The sequence below is a fragment of the Vanellus vanellus genome, assembly GCF_965231255.1.
Source record: "Vanellus vanellus genome assembly, chromosome: 5".
NCBI classification, from domain to species: Eukaryota; Metazoa; Chordata; class Aves; order Charadriiformes; family Charadriidae; genus Vanellus; species Vanellus vanellus.
Window position 1 is genome coordinate 41,697,786 of NC_138910.1, and position 16,145 is coordinate 41,713,930.

A 16,145-nucleotide genomic window follows, 5' to 3' on the forward strand; every position below is an offset into this window, starting at 1 on the left:
TCTGTAAGCAAATTGCCACGAGCAGCAGGCAATGTCAACTAAGTCCTCACAGGCATTAAAGTGATCATAAAACAAGAACTGGGGAGAAAACAAAAAGAACCTGTGGAAAGACTAATCTGATTTGTAACCAAATGCCAGTCTTAAATGCTTACCATGTTTCTAGTAACAAAGTAAGTGCATATCAAAAAAAAAAAAGAAAGTACTTTAAGAAAATGTGACTTTTTATCCCCACCATCCCAGAATCATAGAAAACAGGGCTGGAAGAAACCCGAGGGGTCATCAGGTCTTTTCACCAGCTCCTATGATCCCTGTGGTTGGGTCCCTTCAATAGATGGAACTTATGGTGCTGTCTTGGCTACTTGTGTCAGAGCTGTCCAGTGTCACATCAGGTTCTGCATCTGCACCATCAGGATCTGCTTGATCTTTAGCAAAGTTGATGAAAACCTAGAATTTTAAAGGAAAACATTCAGTATGTGACAGCATAAAGAATTTATAATATGAATTAATATATAAAAGGAATGGCTGTTTGTTTGACTGTGAGCTTGGAGAGAGTGCTCAGGAATGGATTCACACGGGATTTGAGAATTGCAAATGTTGGGCTTCTATGGGCTAATGTAAATAAATGGATGCACACTCCTGTACTGCTGAATTGACACCAGGGATGCAAAGGTAGACATTCCTGTACAAAACCTAATTGTCCTGCAGCTCATGTTTCAAATTACTAGCGAGGTAGTACCCATGCGGTAGCTCATTTTGATCACAGTGTAATACAGCTATATTATTACTTTATAAACCCATCTCTCTCTATATAATTGACATATGTGCACGCACAACTGCATATTATATAGATAGGTATATATAATCACACATAATAGTCTTTGTTTGAACAGTATCTAATGAATACATAAAATACTCTTACTAGAACACTACCTGCAATCACATTTGCATATGCACAAATGCAAGCTGTCCTCCCACAAAACATGACTTGGGGCTTCCTGCAGTTTGTCTGCCTGTTTCTCTCACTACCACCCCTTATGAAAACAATGTTGAGGACCTCCTCCCCCAGATCTCTGTTTAACAATTCATAAGATTACAGGACTGCAGTTTTTGCTCCTGTCTCTGGGACAGACCTAGTATATCAGATACTGATACTCAACAGGATGATTTCTTCTGGACAGTCCTTGCGACATCCCTTCAGCTGATGTGTTTCCTACAAGATTTTAATGCCAGTGGGAATATTCTTCCAAGGGAAAATGGAAGGAACTTAACCATGAAGCTAGGTTTGGAGCAATGCTAAATGAATTTACAACCGAAATACAGTACAAGAAAGAGCAAAATCAAGCAAATTTCCAGGACTGGGGGGAAAAGTCCACCGCTAGGAAGCCTAGCACTGGACTCAGGGGTGATTCACATAATCCTGCCCTTCATCCACACTCACGAGGCTGCTGAAATCAGCAGTCACAGAGGGAAGAACAGATCCTTTATGCTACAGGCAGCTTTCTATGTGCGTTTTCCTAGTGCCAGCACAGGTATCTGGAGGCAGTACTACTGATAAAGTAACCCCAGGAGGAACATAGATGGAAATCCCTTTCAAAATGTAGTCTATTGTGTGCAGCAGTCCATTATATGTAACTATCAGTCTGCTCCCCTGTTAACAGTTTTAAATGGATGGCCACACATCTTTAATTCCTTACCTCCTCTAACGTTGTCTGACTCACTGAGAAGTGCCTGATATTGAAGGCTGCTTTGCTGACTTCCAGGAGATCAAATATATTTGCTACCCCTCCTGCAGAGACTGGAACGTGATACTCCACCATGTTGAAATGCCGATCCTGTGGGAACAGGAATGATGGGGTAAAGTTAAGAGGTTGCTGCCTATAAAGAGCCAACAGATCTGATGGCTGTTTGGCTGAGAACAAAAGCAAAGAGGAACTAAGCCATGGGAGAATGAAAGGGCAGAGGGTGTGTTCTCTCCTTCTGGCTCCCAAAGGTGAGGAATATTATTGTCCAGTATTGACTGGTGTTTCCCCATTGGAAGTTTTTGTGGTTTTTGTGACTGGGAGATAAGAACTAAGCCCCAGAGCTGGAAGCTCGAGGGCAGAACATAGCATTTTCCAGATCCAAGCCTGCTGGTTTGATTAATGCAGAGATTGGGTTACAGACAATGGGTAGAAATCCCGACTCAGTTACTCTGGTTTTACAGTTACTCAGTTACTAGAAGGCCCCAACCATCTCATTACCCTCTGAATACGAAGTGAGTCTCCATGCAGTCCAGGCTTCAGTGGGACCATTCAGAGGCAGAGAGTCACCAAACAGCTGCCTTATAGGATCACTGCAGCTGTCTGGCCAAAATTCTATTTAAGCCACCAAGGAACTTGGGTGCTCCAACCCTTGGACAACGTTGCTGATAGCACTGACAAGTGTGTGTATATGAATGCCTTCCACTCTGAGAGCACGAATCTATGTGCACAGTGTGTTACAAGATGTCTATCTTGCAAGATCCTCTTTGTTAATTTGAAGGGATTGAGAGGGCCTCTCCTGAAAGCATTTGTCCTGCTTACCTTCAGGCATGTATTTGGAAAGTGTGACTTCATGAACTCTGTCAGCATCTCAGTGTTAACTGTGTTGCTATTTAAGTGCATCTTCACAGTGAATCCTCTTCCAAACCTAGGGGAAAAAGAAAATCACAATTAACACAGTAGGAAGGAGAAACAGATAAAGAAAGTCCTTTGAGAGTGCTGCACAGCCTCTTTGGGGAAATCTAACCCAGGCAGAGTGCAGCTTGAATGGGGTCAGGGTTGTTAACCTGGAGTGAATCTTAATAAGCAGGCGAGCTATTGTGATAAGAAAATCGAAGCTCAACACTGACATGCATTTCACATTTTCAGCAGTGAACAGATTACTTTGGGGAACACATCTCTGGGAAAAAAGGCTGTGAGAGAGTAGACACTGCGTTAGTTAACACAGAATTTCAATGGTGTTGTAAGAAACAAACCAGAAAATGACGTTATTTTGGTGCCTTGTTAACAAAGGTCTCGCGTTCTCAGCCCTGAAAGCTGTAGGGTTAGTAACTCCATATGATGTTCAGTAAAAGTGAATAGGTACATTTTACTGACCTGCTCTTGATATGCTGCAAAGAGCCAATGCACTGAAAACTCCCGTTCACCATAATAGCCAGCCTGGTACAGAGGGCTTCACATTCTTCCATGCTGAAAGAACAACCAAGTAACTCTGATATGTCATTGAGAAGGTATAAAAAAAATTAAATAGTTATTTTAGTGATCAGAGACCTTCCCTAGAGTACTAAAGTGTTGTGGGTCTCTGTGAGCACTCACATTCAGTCACAACAAGCCCCCAAACCTGTCACAGCTTGGTACCCTGAAATTCTGCGAGGACCAAAGGGGACTGTGAAGGACAGGTTTCTCCATACTTCCTGCAGACCCTGAAACTGGAGACAGAGCCAAACCAGCCCTACCTGTGGGATGTGAGTATCACCGAGCATTTGTTCTGCACTTCCTCACTGATGATTTTCCAAAGGTGGCGTTTAGCATTTGGATCCATTCCAGAGCTCGGTTCATCCTATTGGGGAAGACAGGACTGAATGTAAATTTGCACTCAAAATCTGATCTTCGTAACACTTGTGCTCTTTTTAGGTTCATCATTAGTGTTATGTTTGCTAGTAAGGACCCACAGGGGAGCTTACAGTGGTACAGATCAGGGAGAAGGATTATCTTCAATTGCATCATGGATTTGACTGAGACATCCTACGCTCCCTTCAAGCAAAAGCAAGTCAGGTTGACTAAGAGCTCCATCCTCACTGCCCTTTGGAACTGGACAGCTCTCGTGGTGACTCGTGGAAACTCTCAACCTTCATTGGATTCTAGAGGAACTGACTGGCTGCAACAGCACTATCTAAGATCAACCCTACTGTGCATTTTACACTATGGTGTTTTAAATATCCATAAACACCACAGGCATAATCTCAGACAAGAAGCTATCAGCTGGCACTTGTTGCCACATGCACCTGCACCTTGCCTCCTGCTCATATGCTGACAAAGCAAGTGTTGCATTTCTCCATTTAGAGAAAGACAGTAAGCCAAAGATGAAAGTCAGTATACTATCTCCTGTTTTATGCATTCCTGATAAAATTGTTAGACGATTTCCAATTGACAAATTGTTATTGTTGAGTACAATGCCTTATATAAGGCAGAAATAAACCAGCTTGGGTTTAGGCAGCAGTCAGTACGGAGGAAATTTCCCCACTGTCTATTTTTATTGAGATTTTTTTATCTCACAAAAGCAGCTAAAGCACTGGTGTTTGTGGTCAGGAGTAAAGGCAGCAGTGCTGAGCTTGATATAAGTTGGGGCAAGGGAGATTTATGTCCACTAGGTATCAAATTTAATATTGGGAAACCTGCTCACAGAGCACTACACACATTCAAAACACAGCAAGTGGAAAAACTGCACAAAAAGGTGTTTTTTAGCAACAACATATAGCATGGAAGAACTGGAAAGTTCAAAGTGAAATACAAAAGTGGAAGCCAAACTTAGAAAAAGAGTTTTGTGTTCTAATCCTGAGGGAAGTTGCTCGTTTGCTCTCCTACAGGTTTGGAGCCTTGGATGCTGCTTTTCTTGCAAGACTCAGCAGATTAGTTGACACAAAAAAAAAAAAACCAAACAAGAACAAACAAACAAAAAAAAAACCAAGAAAGAGCCCTCTGAAAGATGCTAACAGAGAAACTGGCAGACTCATCACTCTCTTAGGCCCTCAAAGAAAATTTGGGTGCTTGTTGGAATCGAAACTTTTCTCTGATGCATATGCTAAGTACGGGCATTTGGGGAGTGTCCTGTAAGATGTGCCTGAGGACGTTTTGACAGACAATCAAAGTACCCCTTCCAGCCCAAAGATCTGCTCATCTTTCCCCCAGCAAGGCCCCCATTTCTCACCAGCAGCAGAATGGATGGATTCCCAATGAGAGCCAGAGCAGTCGACAATTTTCTGTTGGTGCCATAACTGCACATAGAGGTGACTCTGTCTTTGTAGGCCATCAGATTCAGCCGGTGGAGAAGCTGGAGTACAACCTATGGGAGCAGGAGTACTGCTGTCACAACAATGTCCAGGCATAAATTACTATGCACATCTCTATTTATTGAAAGACTAATTAAATAAATGTAAAGGAACTCAATAACTGGAAAATGCTTTAAGTCAAGCCCCAGTGCTACTCACTCCTTTGATCTCTCTCTCTGGAATGCCATGGAGCCTAGCGTAGTAATACATGTGCTCTTCCACTGTCAGCAAGTCATCCAAGGCATCTTCTTGAGGACAGTAGCCAAAAAGAGACCAGTGGGCCTCACTAATGTCATTCAAGGACCTGTGTAAGGAAGTTGGCAAGTCATTTTAAACACACTGAATTGCCAATGCACTCTGGAATCAAACAGGAGAGAGACAAACCCTTGCTCCTGCTTCCTACCCCCTTCCTCAACCCTTGACAGAAAATTCTATGAATTTGCAGACCTTCAGCTTTTAGGCCCTCACTTCTGCAAAGGAGGAATTGTATTTGAGACGTCTGTTAGCTGTGATGTCTAGTACATAGCTCTCCAGTTACCGCCAGCACTTCAGATGGCACAGCTGCCACCAAACCTACTCCTGTTAAAGAGCGCTTTGAGATGAATCCTGCTGGTCTCCAGACACTAGCTCAGAAGTGGGATCACACTTAGCTGAGGATATGAGTCTGATCCCATTTGTAATGGAATGAAGTGGAAGAAACACCACTGAGAACAGCAGAGGTACAACAGCAAAATGCAGACCCCTAGGGAAGCAAGCATACAGTCTTCAAAGGATGAAATTCCCTGCCTTATTTATTTTTGCTCTGTTTTGAATGTTTTGTTTCAGAATTTTACATTTCTTTTCCTTTGCCATCCAGCCTTAAAAACTGTTCCCAGGCTGATTTGCTCACGTGCCTTCCCCAGAAATCACATCCTCCATACCCAGAATGATCCTGGACGCGTAACCTTCCGCTGGATGCTCCGATATCACCTGTCAACATCTTAAAGATGGTCGTTTTTCCAGCTCCGTTCACACCAAGCAATCCAAAGCACTGAGTTGTGGGAAAGAAAAGTAGAAATGTAACCATGCTGTATTTATAATGCAGAAATATTGCTTTGAGATGAGTGCTCAGTGCATCTTGTCTCTTCTTTTCTTTGGTCCCTCGAGCAAGATTAATTGCAAGAGAGGCAGAGATACTCAGAGTATATGAACGTTATAATGGAGGTTGTTTATAGTGCAATATACTGCAGCTTATATTAGGACCGTTTGTTTAATATGGTGAAGAATCAAGGATGTGTCTCTAATAGAGTCATTCCTTTTACTGCAAGGTGCATTTTTGCAGCGAGCTCATCTGACAGGCCAAATCCCGATCATCTAATTTGCACAAAGCCTCCCATTGACAGGAACAGAGCTATTCATAGGAATGAGGTGAGTGAGGTTTGTGCTGTCATTGGTAAAACCTTAATGCGACACAAGATTTTTGTCAAATAATCTCACTAATGCACTACATTAATAAGATTAAGAACTGGCTCCCTGTAGTGCAGTTCAGTATCTCATGCTAAAAATCTATGTTTTATTGCTAAGGTTGGAGATATGCAGTTGTGTGTTGCATAAGCAATCACCATTGGGCTGATAATTAGTATTTTGATATCGTTGGTACAGACCAGCTGATGTGAAAATTCTCAGGTGTTGGGCCCACTGCAGATGCACAGCATCAATCCAAAGCTTTTCCCCACCTTGAGGTCCATGCAGGGACAGTATCTGTGCAGTCTGTGGTGCAGGGTTATGGCCTCTGCTGACACCAGCATCGGGCTGACTTTTGCCAGAAGTTAGAAACCTTGATGCCAGTTGTGGCTTGGAAAAAATCCTCTGCCTTAAAGATCAGCACTGCAGCCTCAATGTGAAGCTGCTGTCCTTGTGCCCAGCACCCTACATCCTTTCATACGCCCAATATCTCAGTGGGACCCAGGCAATTAAAAAGGATTACCAAGGATTACTTCCAAGCTTCCCCACAAGTCAGGTGCTCAGCCTGAGGTAGGATCTGGTCTCCAGAGGCTCCATGAACTTTCCTCTGGGTCTCAGAGGTGCTCTGTGTGCTCCTGTCTTTTCTCTTCTCATGAGTCAGTGTTTTTGCAGGTAACTGCACTGACATGACCAAATAATGTTTTTTTTTCCTTTAGAGTTAGATTAAGTCCTGATTCATAAAAATGTGTGTTCAGCTGAAGTGATTTGTCTTTTCCTGATGGGAAAATATAAGCAGATATTCTGTCTCCCATGCAGTTTAGGTGAATAATTGCAACTGGACAAATTTTGCTGTCTTCATTTACCATATGGTAATCCACAGTGACCCCCCAAGATTGCACGGTGCTAGGTGCTGTACAAACACAGCATGCAGACATTTGGCTCTGAATACAGCCCCATCACTGTCCCATCACTCTTTCTAGGGCCTTCAAACTGTCACTTGGTGTCCCAGATCCATGAGGAGGAGCCTTTAGTCACTACCGTAACCCCAAGAATCAATAAATTAAAAAAAAAATAAAAAACTATGTTTTATTGCTAAGGTTGGAGATATGCAAAGGAAGGAAGGAGGAACAAACCATCACAGTCATGCTGGGACAGTGGCAAGGACTGGGAGAGACGATGACAGTGGGACTATGGATCTGTTCCAGTTTCCCTCCCCAGGGTGGAAGGTGCCCGCAGCCTTTTTCTCTCACTTACCTCTCCAGCAGGAATCCCAAGACTGATATTTTTCACAGCCATGATGCGTTTGTGAGGAAGGTGGTAGATCTTTGTGAGATTCTGCAGCTGCACCACATCGAAGTCAGCTTTGCCAGACTCCACTCGGTTCCTCTCTGCCTGGACATCCCCATCCTCTTCAGCCACAGGTGGCAGAAGCAATGCTTTGCCATGTACTCTGTCAAACAGGAACCTACAGGGAGGGCAAAGAGGGGACCTTACCCTCTGGCAAGCAGACAGCAGTGGGCCTGTGTGCTTGAGATACTAACGAGCCTTCCCGTAAGATCCTGGGGCGTGCGAACATACACAGATAAACAGACAGTTCCTATTCTCTCCTCATATTTCCATCATCTAGGGAATTTAAAAACCCAATGTTCTCTTTCTGGCTATTTTTTTTTCTCTTTTTCAGCAAATATTCTGAGCTGGAGAAGGCCCTGCCTTGTGGACACACTTGTAACGCAAGTGACAGGACTGTTGTCGCTCCTCCTTGTGTACACCCAAGCCAGAGGAGATGGGTAGATTGAGACACAGGAGGCTGTCAATGGACTGACTCCTCTTAACAACTGGCTGAATATCAGCCCACCAAGCCCAGAGCCATAGTCTCACCCAGCAAGGACTACCAAGGGACTCTCGTAACCTATACCACTATTAGTTAATACTCTAATTACTGGCAGGTACTGGGACTGCTGCCAGAGAAAACTTACTCCATGTTTGCAAAGTGTCTTGGAAATTTATAGGCTTCATAATTGACAATGATGGTGCGAGAGCCCAGAATTAAACCACTGAGTGCTGGCTTGGTCCATTTTCATTGTGACACTCCAGATGTTACTTACTCTAGTATGTTGTTCCAGACTCTCTGAATCATCCTGTCGTGAACTGTAAGACGAATGGCAAACAACACGGTGCCCTGGATAAACATGGCAAACAGCTTGGATGTGGTCTTGTCCAGCTCAAAGGTTTTGTCAGGGTAGTCCACTCCATAAGCTTTTAAGAAGCCCAGCAGTGCCTGATCCTGCGACAGTTCAATCAAGCCATAGCCAAAGCAAAATTGTGGAAACAGAAGGAACACATGCCTTAAGTTTTCAGCAAGATCACGCAAGCCCTGAGAAAAAACAAAAAGCAGCACAGTCAGTCACTGTTTTTATTCACAGAATAAATTCATAGGTTTTATGTGGGACTGAAGTGTAACAATTACATTGGGATTTGCTTGTGCCTCAGAGCAGAGATAAATTGAGAGCAAAGAGCTCTGGAGACAGCTCGTTTCAAAGGCACAAGGTCATAAAAGTCAACAGGCAGCTCAGAGGTTGTGATCACCCATAGTAAACAGCAGCCAGTTCCCAACGCAGTCTCTCACTGCTGCTCCAACCCCCTCACCCTGTGAGGCCAGAAACCCACCTGCAAGCCAAAGCTGAATCCTGCCACCGGGCTGCACTACACCTCCCAAAACTACACAGCTGCTGTACCAGCCTGCTGTGGAGCAGAGCCCACTCCCCTGGGGCACTGCCCTATCTGTTTTCCTTGGACAAACACCTCCAAAACCCATGAGATTTGGCTTTAATAGACATAGAAGGGCTTTTCCAGTTAATTCATGGCAAAACAGCCCGGTGCACGGTCTCACACTTACGAATTCTCGGACGTAGAGATTTGGTACATTTTTAGCAGAAGAAAGGATTAGCGCACACAGCAAAGTGGAGAGGCAGTAAATTAGCACGGAAAGAGACTGACTCCCTGCCACTGGGGCACAGAGGGATAGATGATGATCATAATTCCACGTCCCTAAAATCCAGGGGGTTGCTAAACAAGCACTGACAGAAAAACCCTAAATGTAAGGTGTACATTTTATCCCAGTGATTCCCAAGTATATCTCAGTTTAAGAGAAGGCTTTACTTTAGAGAATCATCACCCTCTGAGTCATTTTTCAGCCTTGCAGGGAGAAGATGATTGCATTACAGATCTAGATGACAGACAGCTGTGCTGGGCTTAGTGCAGCACATGTCAGACTCAGGGCAATGACATCTAGTTGTCACTCTCCACAGTTTGTGCTGCAAGAACTTAGCAATGGTTCGAAGTTTCCATCAGCTTTTTATCAAACAAGCATCTACACCCACCTCCTGCCCTTCTCTGCACGGGCAGTTTTCTACCTCTCTTTTTGTATTCCCCCTCCGTCACCATCATTTCCTTCTTTGGTGGGGGTGCAAATTTACGGACAAGCAAGATTCATATTTGACTCATGTCCTGTCTATAGGGAACCCCATTAAGTCCTGGCACTAGAGTCCTCTGCTTGGTCTGCCTCAAATACCTTGAAGCCAGCCAGCTGCTAAGGACCTGATTGAACCCACCAAACTCAACAAGAAGCCTCCAGTTGTTTCACCAAGGATTTAGTAGTAGGAGGATTCCTACCTGATCCGTGGCCTTTTCCTGGGAGAGCAGAAATACAACCGAGTGAGTAATGATGGTATTGATGCCAAAGAACAAGTTGACGCAGACATAAACGATGAAGGCCATTCCCGTTTCTTTGAAAAACCCAGCCAGCAGGTACATCCATGAAAACGTTGCATATCTATAAATTGTCAACAGTGCAGAGAACACTACAGTAACTCAAAAAGCAATTGAAAACAAACAACTAAAGAACTCTGACAACATAACAGTTCTGTTTTGGCATGTGACTAGATTTCCATATTACAGGGGCTTAAAGGAGGAAAAATGACTTTGTATCTGTCAAAATTTGAAGAAAAAGTTGATGATAGATACTTTGAACATGGGGCCCCAGCTGAAAAAAGGCAGACTGGGCCTGGAGGATTCAAAGCCAGAGAGACAGTTCTGCTAAGTTTTCCTGAATTGCGCTACTGGGTGTTTTTTTTTTTTCCTCTCTGATTTTGAAATGCTTCTATATCTTGAAATTTGCAATAGTTCAGTAAGCATCTGCTTACAGCTTGGGCTGTCACTGTGACCTTGAATATTTCATACCCTCACGTAGAGTTTGCTTTGAATAAAGCAAGCATGACAACAGTAGTTTAGCTCACTGCTCCTGGAAGGAGCAACTAGTCACCATTTGTAAAGTGCACATTGAAGAAAAAAGCCCACATATTCCTCCCTTGGATCTCAAATTGCAGCAGCCTGCAATATCCAGTTCATCACTCTGTGCAATGATATTTAAATAACTAAGCTCCATGCTTACCCAAACAGTAACAGCAGAAGAAATACTGCCAGTAAGTTATTGTTGTTGCAGAAAGCTGGTATCTGGAAGGATGAAATAACTCCTATTGAGAGTCCAATAGGGACCATAAAAAGTACCTGCAAAATGATATTAAAAAGATGTTATTAGGGCGATAATTCCTAAACATTTTTCTAGAACTATGCAGAAGCAACAACGCCAGGTCTGAATCTAGTCCCGCAAGTGCAGCTTGGGTTTTCTGAGGGAAACCAAATACAGGTGGGGTCTCAGTCTTTCTGAGACTTTCGGAAGTCTTGCAAATGAAGTCCCACAAAACTGCTTTGAATAAGCTAAGCCTCAACATTCAGGACTGCGGGCAGAAGGTGCCTTAAAAATAGGTTGTGAATGAAAAATACCCCTTCGGGTTTTCTGTTAGACTTGCAGTCAGACCACTTCATTGTGGCCTGTAAATCTGGTCTTTATAATGTTGAGTCAAGCCAGGGACCTACCAAACATCTGCCTCGAGAGGTTCCTCTCTTCCCCAGCTTTGGGATTTAACAGAATTTACTGGCAGGGATTCGCTGAGAAATATCAAGTTGCCGAGAGCGCTGGATTAGTTTCAGCCCACTGAATACTGATTGTGGCAAGTACTCTGGGTTTTTTTCCACAGCCTGATTTACAAATATGCAGTGCTGGAGTGAGGGCCCAGATCGGAGAAGCAAACACAGGACTGCCCCCATCCTCACCGCTGGGCTGCGACTCGGGGCTGCTCTGCCAAGCCGGACTGCAGCCACACTGCCTTCAGACCCCTGTGTGCAAGGCAGGAGATACTTGTGCTGTTGCCTAATCGCACCAGCCCCTATAAGCAGGCAGTTTAGGCTATTTAGTGGTGAGCACCGTATTGTTAGGACTGCTTCGTAAGTGCGCACCAGTGTTAGCAAAACAGCTAGAAGCTTAGGCCGTGCTCTGTGGAAAGAGTCGAGGCTCACATTCCCCAAGGGATTTCAGCCCTCAGCCCTCACTGCGTCAAAGGGGACTGGCCACCCAAATGCCCTGGAAGATTTCAAATTGTCAGGAACTGATGATATCAGTGGGATTTTAGGCACTGGCCGAACTGCATCAATGGAAGTTTGTCAGATAGGTAGAGCTCATCACCATTACAGCATAGCTGGCACTGCCAAAGCTCACAAGCAGAGATAGTCTGCACTCGCAGGTCTCTAACTATGTGAAGGTTTGACATTGTGCACTGAAGGTAATTCATAAGACACAAAGCACTTTAGTCTACAGACACCGTGCATATTTCTCTTTGCCCGGCGATGCTTTCCAGCAGTGCTATTAACCCTCTTTACCATGAGGAAACTTAACTTCAGGGAGAAGAAGGGCAGTGCCTACACCACATAATGCAGCACAGTGCTGGGGAGCTCAACTATCCATAGGAACAAGGTGGTAAATCTACACAGCGCAGTGCAGCACTGTAGAAAGGAACTTGCTCAGGTCCTGAGAGGCATATAGCTGCATTAGTAGCTTTCCTTGGCTTAAAAACCTTTATAATATATAATCTTAGAGAGAGAGCATTCAACCCAGCAATGGATTTTTGCCCAACAGGGGACTGTCAGCTGTGAGATGTCTGCTAATGTCATACCCTGTACTCCCAGGGTTTCCAAAATGCCTGTAGCCTCAAGCCCCAAAGCCTTACCCCAGATGCGTAAAGCCTGCATGACAACTAATCTAGCCCTGCAAGCTAACAGAAAAGCAGCTTGCTGCTTGCATGTTAAAATTGAAATCAAGCTCTGGCCTGTTCTGTGTTGCTCTCGTAGAAATATGCTGAATGTTTTGCATACACTCGAGAGAGAAGGAATGCCTTCGCTTAGCAAAATCCAGTGTTGCGGTTCACATTTAATAGTCTTCAATGTCTTGGAGAACAATTACTACATAACACTCTTGGTAGTAATAATATTAAGAAGTCTAGGCAACCAACTTTAAATAAAGAACTTTGTTCCCCTCTGCTGTGTATTGCTACTCTCAGTGCATTTAAGAATATGAATTATTTACCAGATCATAAACGAAGTTAGTCACCCAATAGCTTGTCATCCCAATGCCTGAAATATGCTGCAGTTGTTTGGCTTTGGTTTGATGTTCTTTCACCACATAGAGCACAAAGCTTGCCGTCGTGATAGAGTAGCCAACCAAAACAGACATTGAAACTATGATGTCGAGTAAGCTGTTGAGCCTGGGGAGAAAGTGGAGAAAGATGGTTTTGGTGAGTCGAAGTGGCAGATTTCCCTCATTACAGAGCCATTGTTCAGAGCTCAGAAGCAAAGAGGTCCTGATTCTGTGCCAGCATCTTTTGCTGATGGCAATTACGCCTAGCAAAAAGGACTCACAGCACTGAGTCATAATACTGTACCATAGCATTGATTGGAAAGGTCAAAGGGAAGATTAGGTAATTATTATTATTGTGCCAAAGCACAAAAACGTGCAGTGCTGTAACTGTGACCTCCAGATCTATATGGGATTCCAAAAACAAACCCTAACGGGAATCTGCAGGTCTGTGGCCACCAGGAGGCTATTCATGCATAGAGGGAATGAAGACAAGGAAGAGAGCAGTTTCATCATTTAGAGAAAGATATTCAGTAATTTAGGCTGCTTTGTGGTTTCCAATAAGCTGGTTTGCTCCTTTTGAAGCTAAACAATTCAGGCATCAGCCAAATGAATCTTCTTACATTACTTGTTCTTGACTCTGTCCTCCAGGATATGGGTGAGCTGATAAGAAAATACCTACAAAAACAAAAAGAAAAAAAATTGAAAATGTGGATAACTTAACGCTTCCTTCACCAGTTCCTGAGATTGACAGTAATACAGAAAACTGCGAGTAGAGAAGAAAAGCAGATCAAAAGCTGGTTTTTGCTCTGTCATCTTGATGTAATCTTCAGCAGAATTTTGAGCATCGCCATTTTTTCTATGATTTCACTTCAATGCACAGCAGATCTGAAATATAAACCCTAGGCCTTGTTTCTGCATCTATCTGGCTGATAGTATCATTCACTTCAGTGAGAGCACTCCCCCACCTAAAATGAGGCACACGCTTGTGGGTCCATGTACTTTCAGTTGGATTCCTCAACAAAGACACATTCAAAATGGGTGAATATGTTTCATTTTAAAGTTGCTGCTTGATGATCTCACTGCATCTCATTTGTTCTTTTATCATCAGAAACAAATCATTCCCTATTGGCTTTCTCTACAACTATTATCTTTGTATGATTTACGTCTTTCCCAATACAGGCATCTGTTGAGATGCTAGCATAAACCCAAGTAAGCTACAGACACTTTTGTTCCCAGTTTGGCATTGGGTTGATTCTGAGCTACTCTGTCTTATGCAGCTGGGGAGGGAAGATCATTTTGTCCAAAGGAACTAGCAAAAAATCTAGTTACTGTGTTGGTAGGCCCCGTGTGACGTTTTCCAAAAAGATCCCTTAAAAAGGGGTTTGTATCAGGCACAAGCTGCAAGACAGAAATTTTCTGCTCACATGCATTATGATCAGAAGATTTGGAGAACACCTACCAAGGAGAACACCTAGCCCAAAATACACTACTATTGCTCATCACAGTGCATTTGCTGTTTGGAGGCAATTTGTGCCTATAAAAACAGAGTTTTCTAATAAAGGGAGGAACTTGGAGGGCTCTGATGGGCCAGTTCCTGTGTTGAAGGTCTCTGCCTTGGTCCCACCAAGACGACAGCCCAGTCTCTAAGTCTGTAGGACCCCAAAAGGGTTTAGGCTAAGAAGTTTGTGTGCCTATAAATGAGGTTCTCAATCCATATTTAGGCAACTAAGTAAATGCCTCCGTTCTCAGGGAGTGCTGGAGGACCTCTAGCTGCTATTAAATACAGAGAGATTTGCTAGAACATGCCACCTCTGAAATTTAAGATCCTTAGAGCCAGGTGCCTGACTTTCAGCAGTTATATGAGGAAGAACTATTCCGGGCTATTTTACCTAAGAATGAGCACTCCGACATGGGGGCCAGAAAGAAGACAACCTGTGGGTTTAGCTGACCAAATGCCACACTAAGCAAATAAATTTGAAAGGGAAGATTTCATAGGAAATTCATTTTGTATGGGGAAGAAAAACTCATCCTTGTCATCAGTGAGAGAAACGGAATTAAAATCTTGGGCTGCTGATAAAGCCACACAAACAGCAAGGAAATGTTTCCCTTCTCTAAAAGAGAGAGAGAAAGAAAGATACCGTCTGTCTAATGTGTTAATACTTCACTATAAAGCCATTTTCCTTTACTGAAGCTTAGGCTAGAAGTCAAAATTTCCATTTCAATGCTTTCTCTTTTTTGTTGGTTGGGATTGAGAGAAGAGAAAGCACAATATACATAAGTCAAAAGCTATTATGACTTGCTTAGTGACAGGCTAAAAAGCTTTTTATGTATTTTTAAAAAATATACGCAGTCTAAGTCAAACCTCTAAAGCAGGACTGGCACCTCTTTCAAACTGCTGAAATGACAACACACTTTTATCTGGCCATTTCAATGGTTCTTAAACTGTCATTTATTTGTCACAACAACAAATAGATTTAGCTGCCAGGAACATACCACGCAGAACGTCTGTTCAATTGTATTTCAAACTGGATTTACACTACCCCAGGGGAGCTATCCTCGTCCATTCATTTCATTTCCCCCATTCTATGGCTTGGATTATTAGTGGGAAGCAGAGAATTATCTGCCTGGTCATTCACTACTAAGCATTTCTTTCGAAAAATGCATAAGCAGCAAGACAGATGGAATAAAAACTGCTGCTATTCTTTCCCACTGAAAAATGTTATTTTGCTAGTAATCAAACTTTCCCTGTGAAAACTTTCTGACTGTTCACATAAGCTTCCTACCTTTGCTCTCGCTACAGCATGTGTTGGGATTACAGAGACAGAGCGAGAAGCTTCACTGCTTAATAATTCAGCTGCTCTGGGATGTTCCTGCTGCTGGAAGTGCCTGGCTCAGGTCTCCTCTCTCCGCACCCGGGCAGGGGCTGCAGCTTTGCGATATGCTCGTGCAGTGCACGACGAAAAGCTTGAACCTTCTGACCTGGAGGGCACGCTACAAATCTCAAAGGCACGAGCCAGCGGGTATTTTAGGATGGCGGTGGGGACGAGGCACTGATTTCGCTTGTTGTGAGCTGAGCTTGTTGCAAAGGGAGTTTCAGCGTATCGG

At 43.5% G+C, this 16,145-nt stretch overlaps 1 protein-coding gene across 1 annotated transcript in view; it reads right to left on the minus strand.

Moving 5' to 3' along the window:
- Positions 1–212: 212 nt before the first annotated feature.
- Positions 213–16,145, minus strand: part of ABCA12 (ATP binding cassette subfamily A member 12) — a gene marked incomplete at its 5' end in the record, with an annotated part of 90,073 nt that continues 74,140 nt past the window's right edge. Inside the window, 14 exons of the mRNA XM_082483668.1 lie at positions 213–444; positions 1,695–1,832; positions 2,562–2,667; positions 3,117–3,209; positions 3,476–3,579; positions 4,948–5,082; positions 5,228–5,372; positions 5,989–6,098; positions 7,766–7,976; positions 8,617–8,885; positions 10,184–10,343; positions 10,962–11,077; positions 12,990–13,167; positions 13,661–13,715. Of these exons, the coding sequence (XP_082339794.1) occupies positions 325–444; positions 1,695–1,832; positions 2,562–2,667; positions 3,117–3,209; positions 3,476–3,579; positions 4,948–5,082; positions 5,228–5,372; positions 5,989–6,098; positions 7,766–7,976; positions 8,617–8,885; positions 10,184–10,343; positions 10,962–11,077; positions 12,990–13,167; positions 13,661–13,715 (1,940 nt within the window). The 3' untranslated portion in view covers positions 213–324. The remainder of the gene's footprint in view (positions 445–1,694; positions 1,833–2,561; positions 2,668–3,116; positions 3,210–3,475; positions 3,580–4,947; positions 5,083–5,227; positions 5,373–5,988; positions 6,099–7,765; positions 7,977–8,616; positions 8,886–10,183; positions 10,344–10,961; positions 11,078–12,989; positions 13,168–13,660; positions 13,716–16,145) is intronic.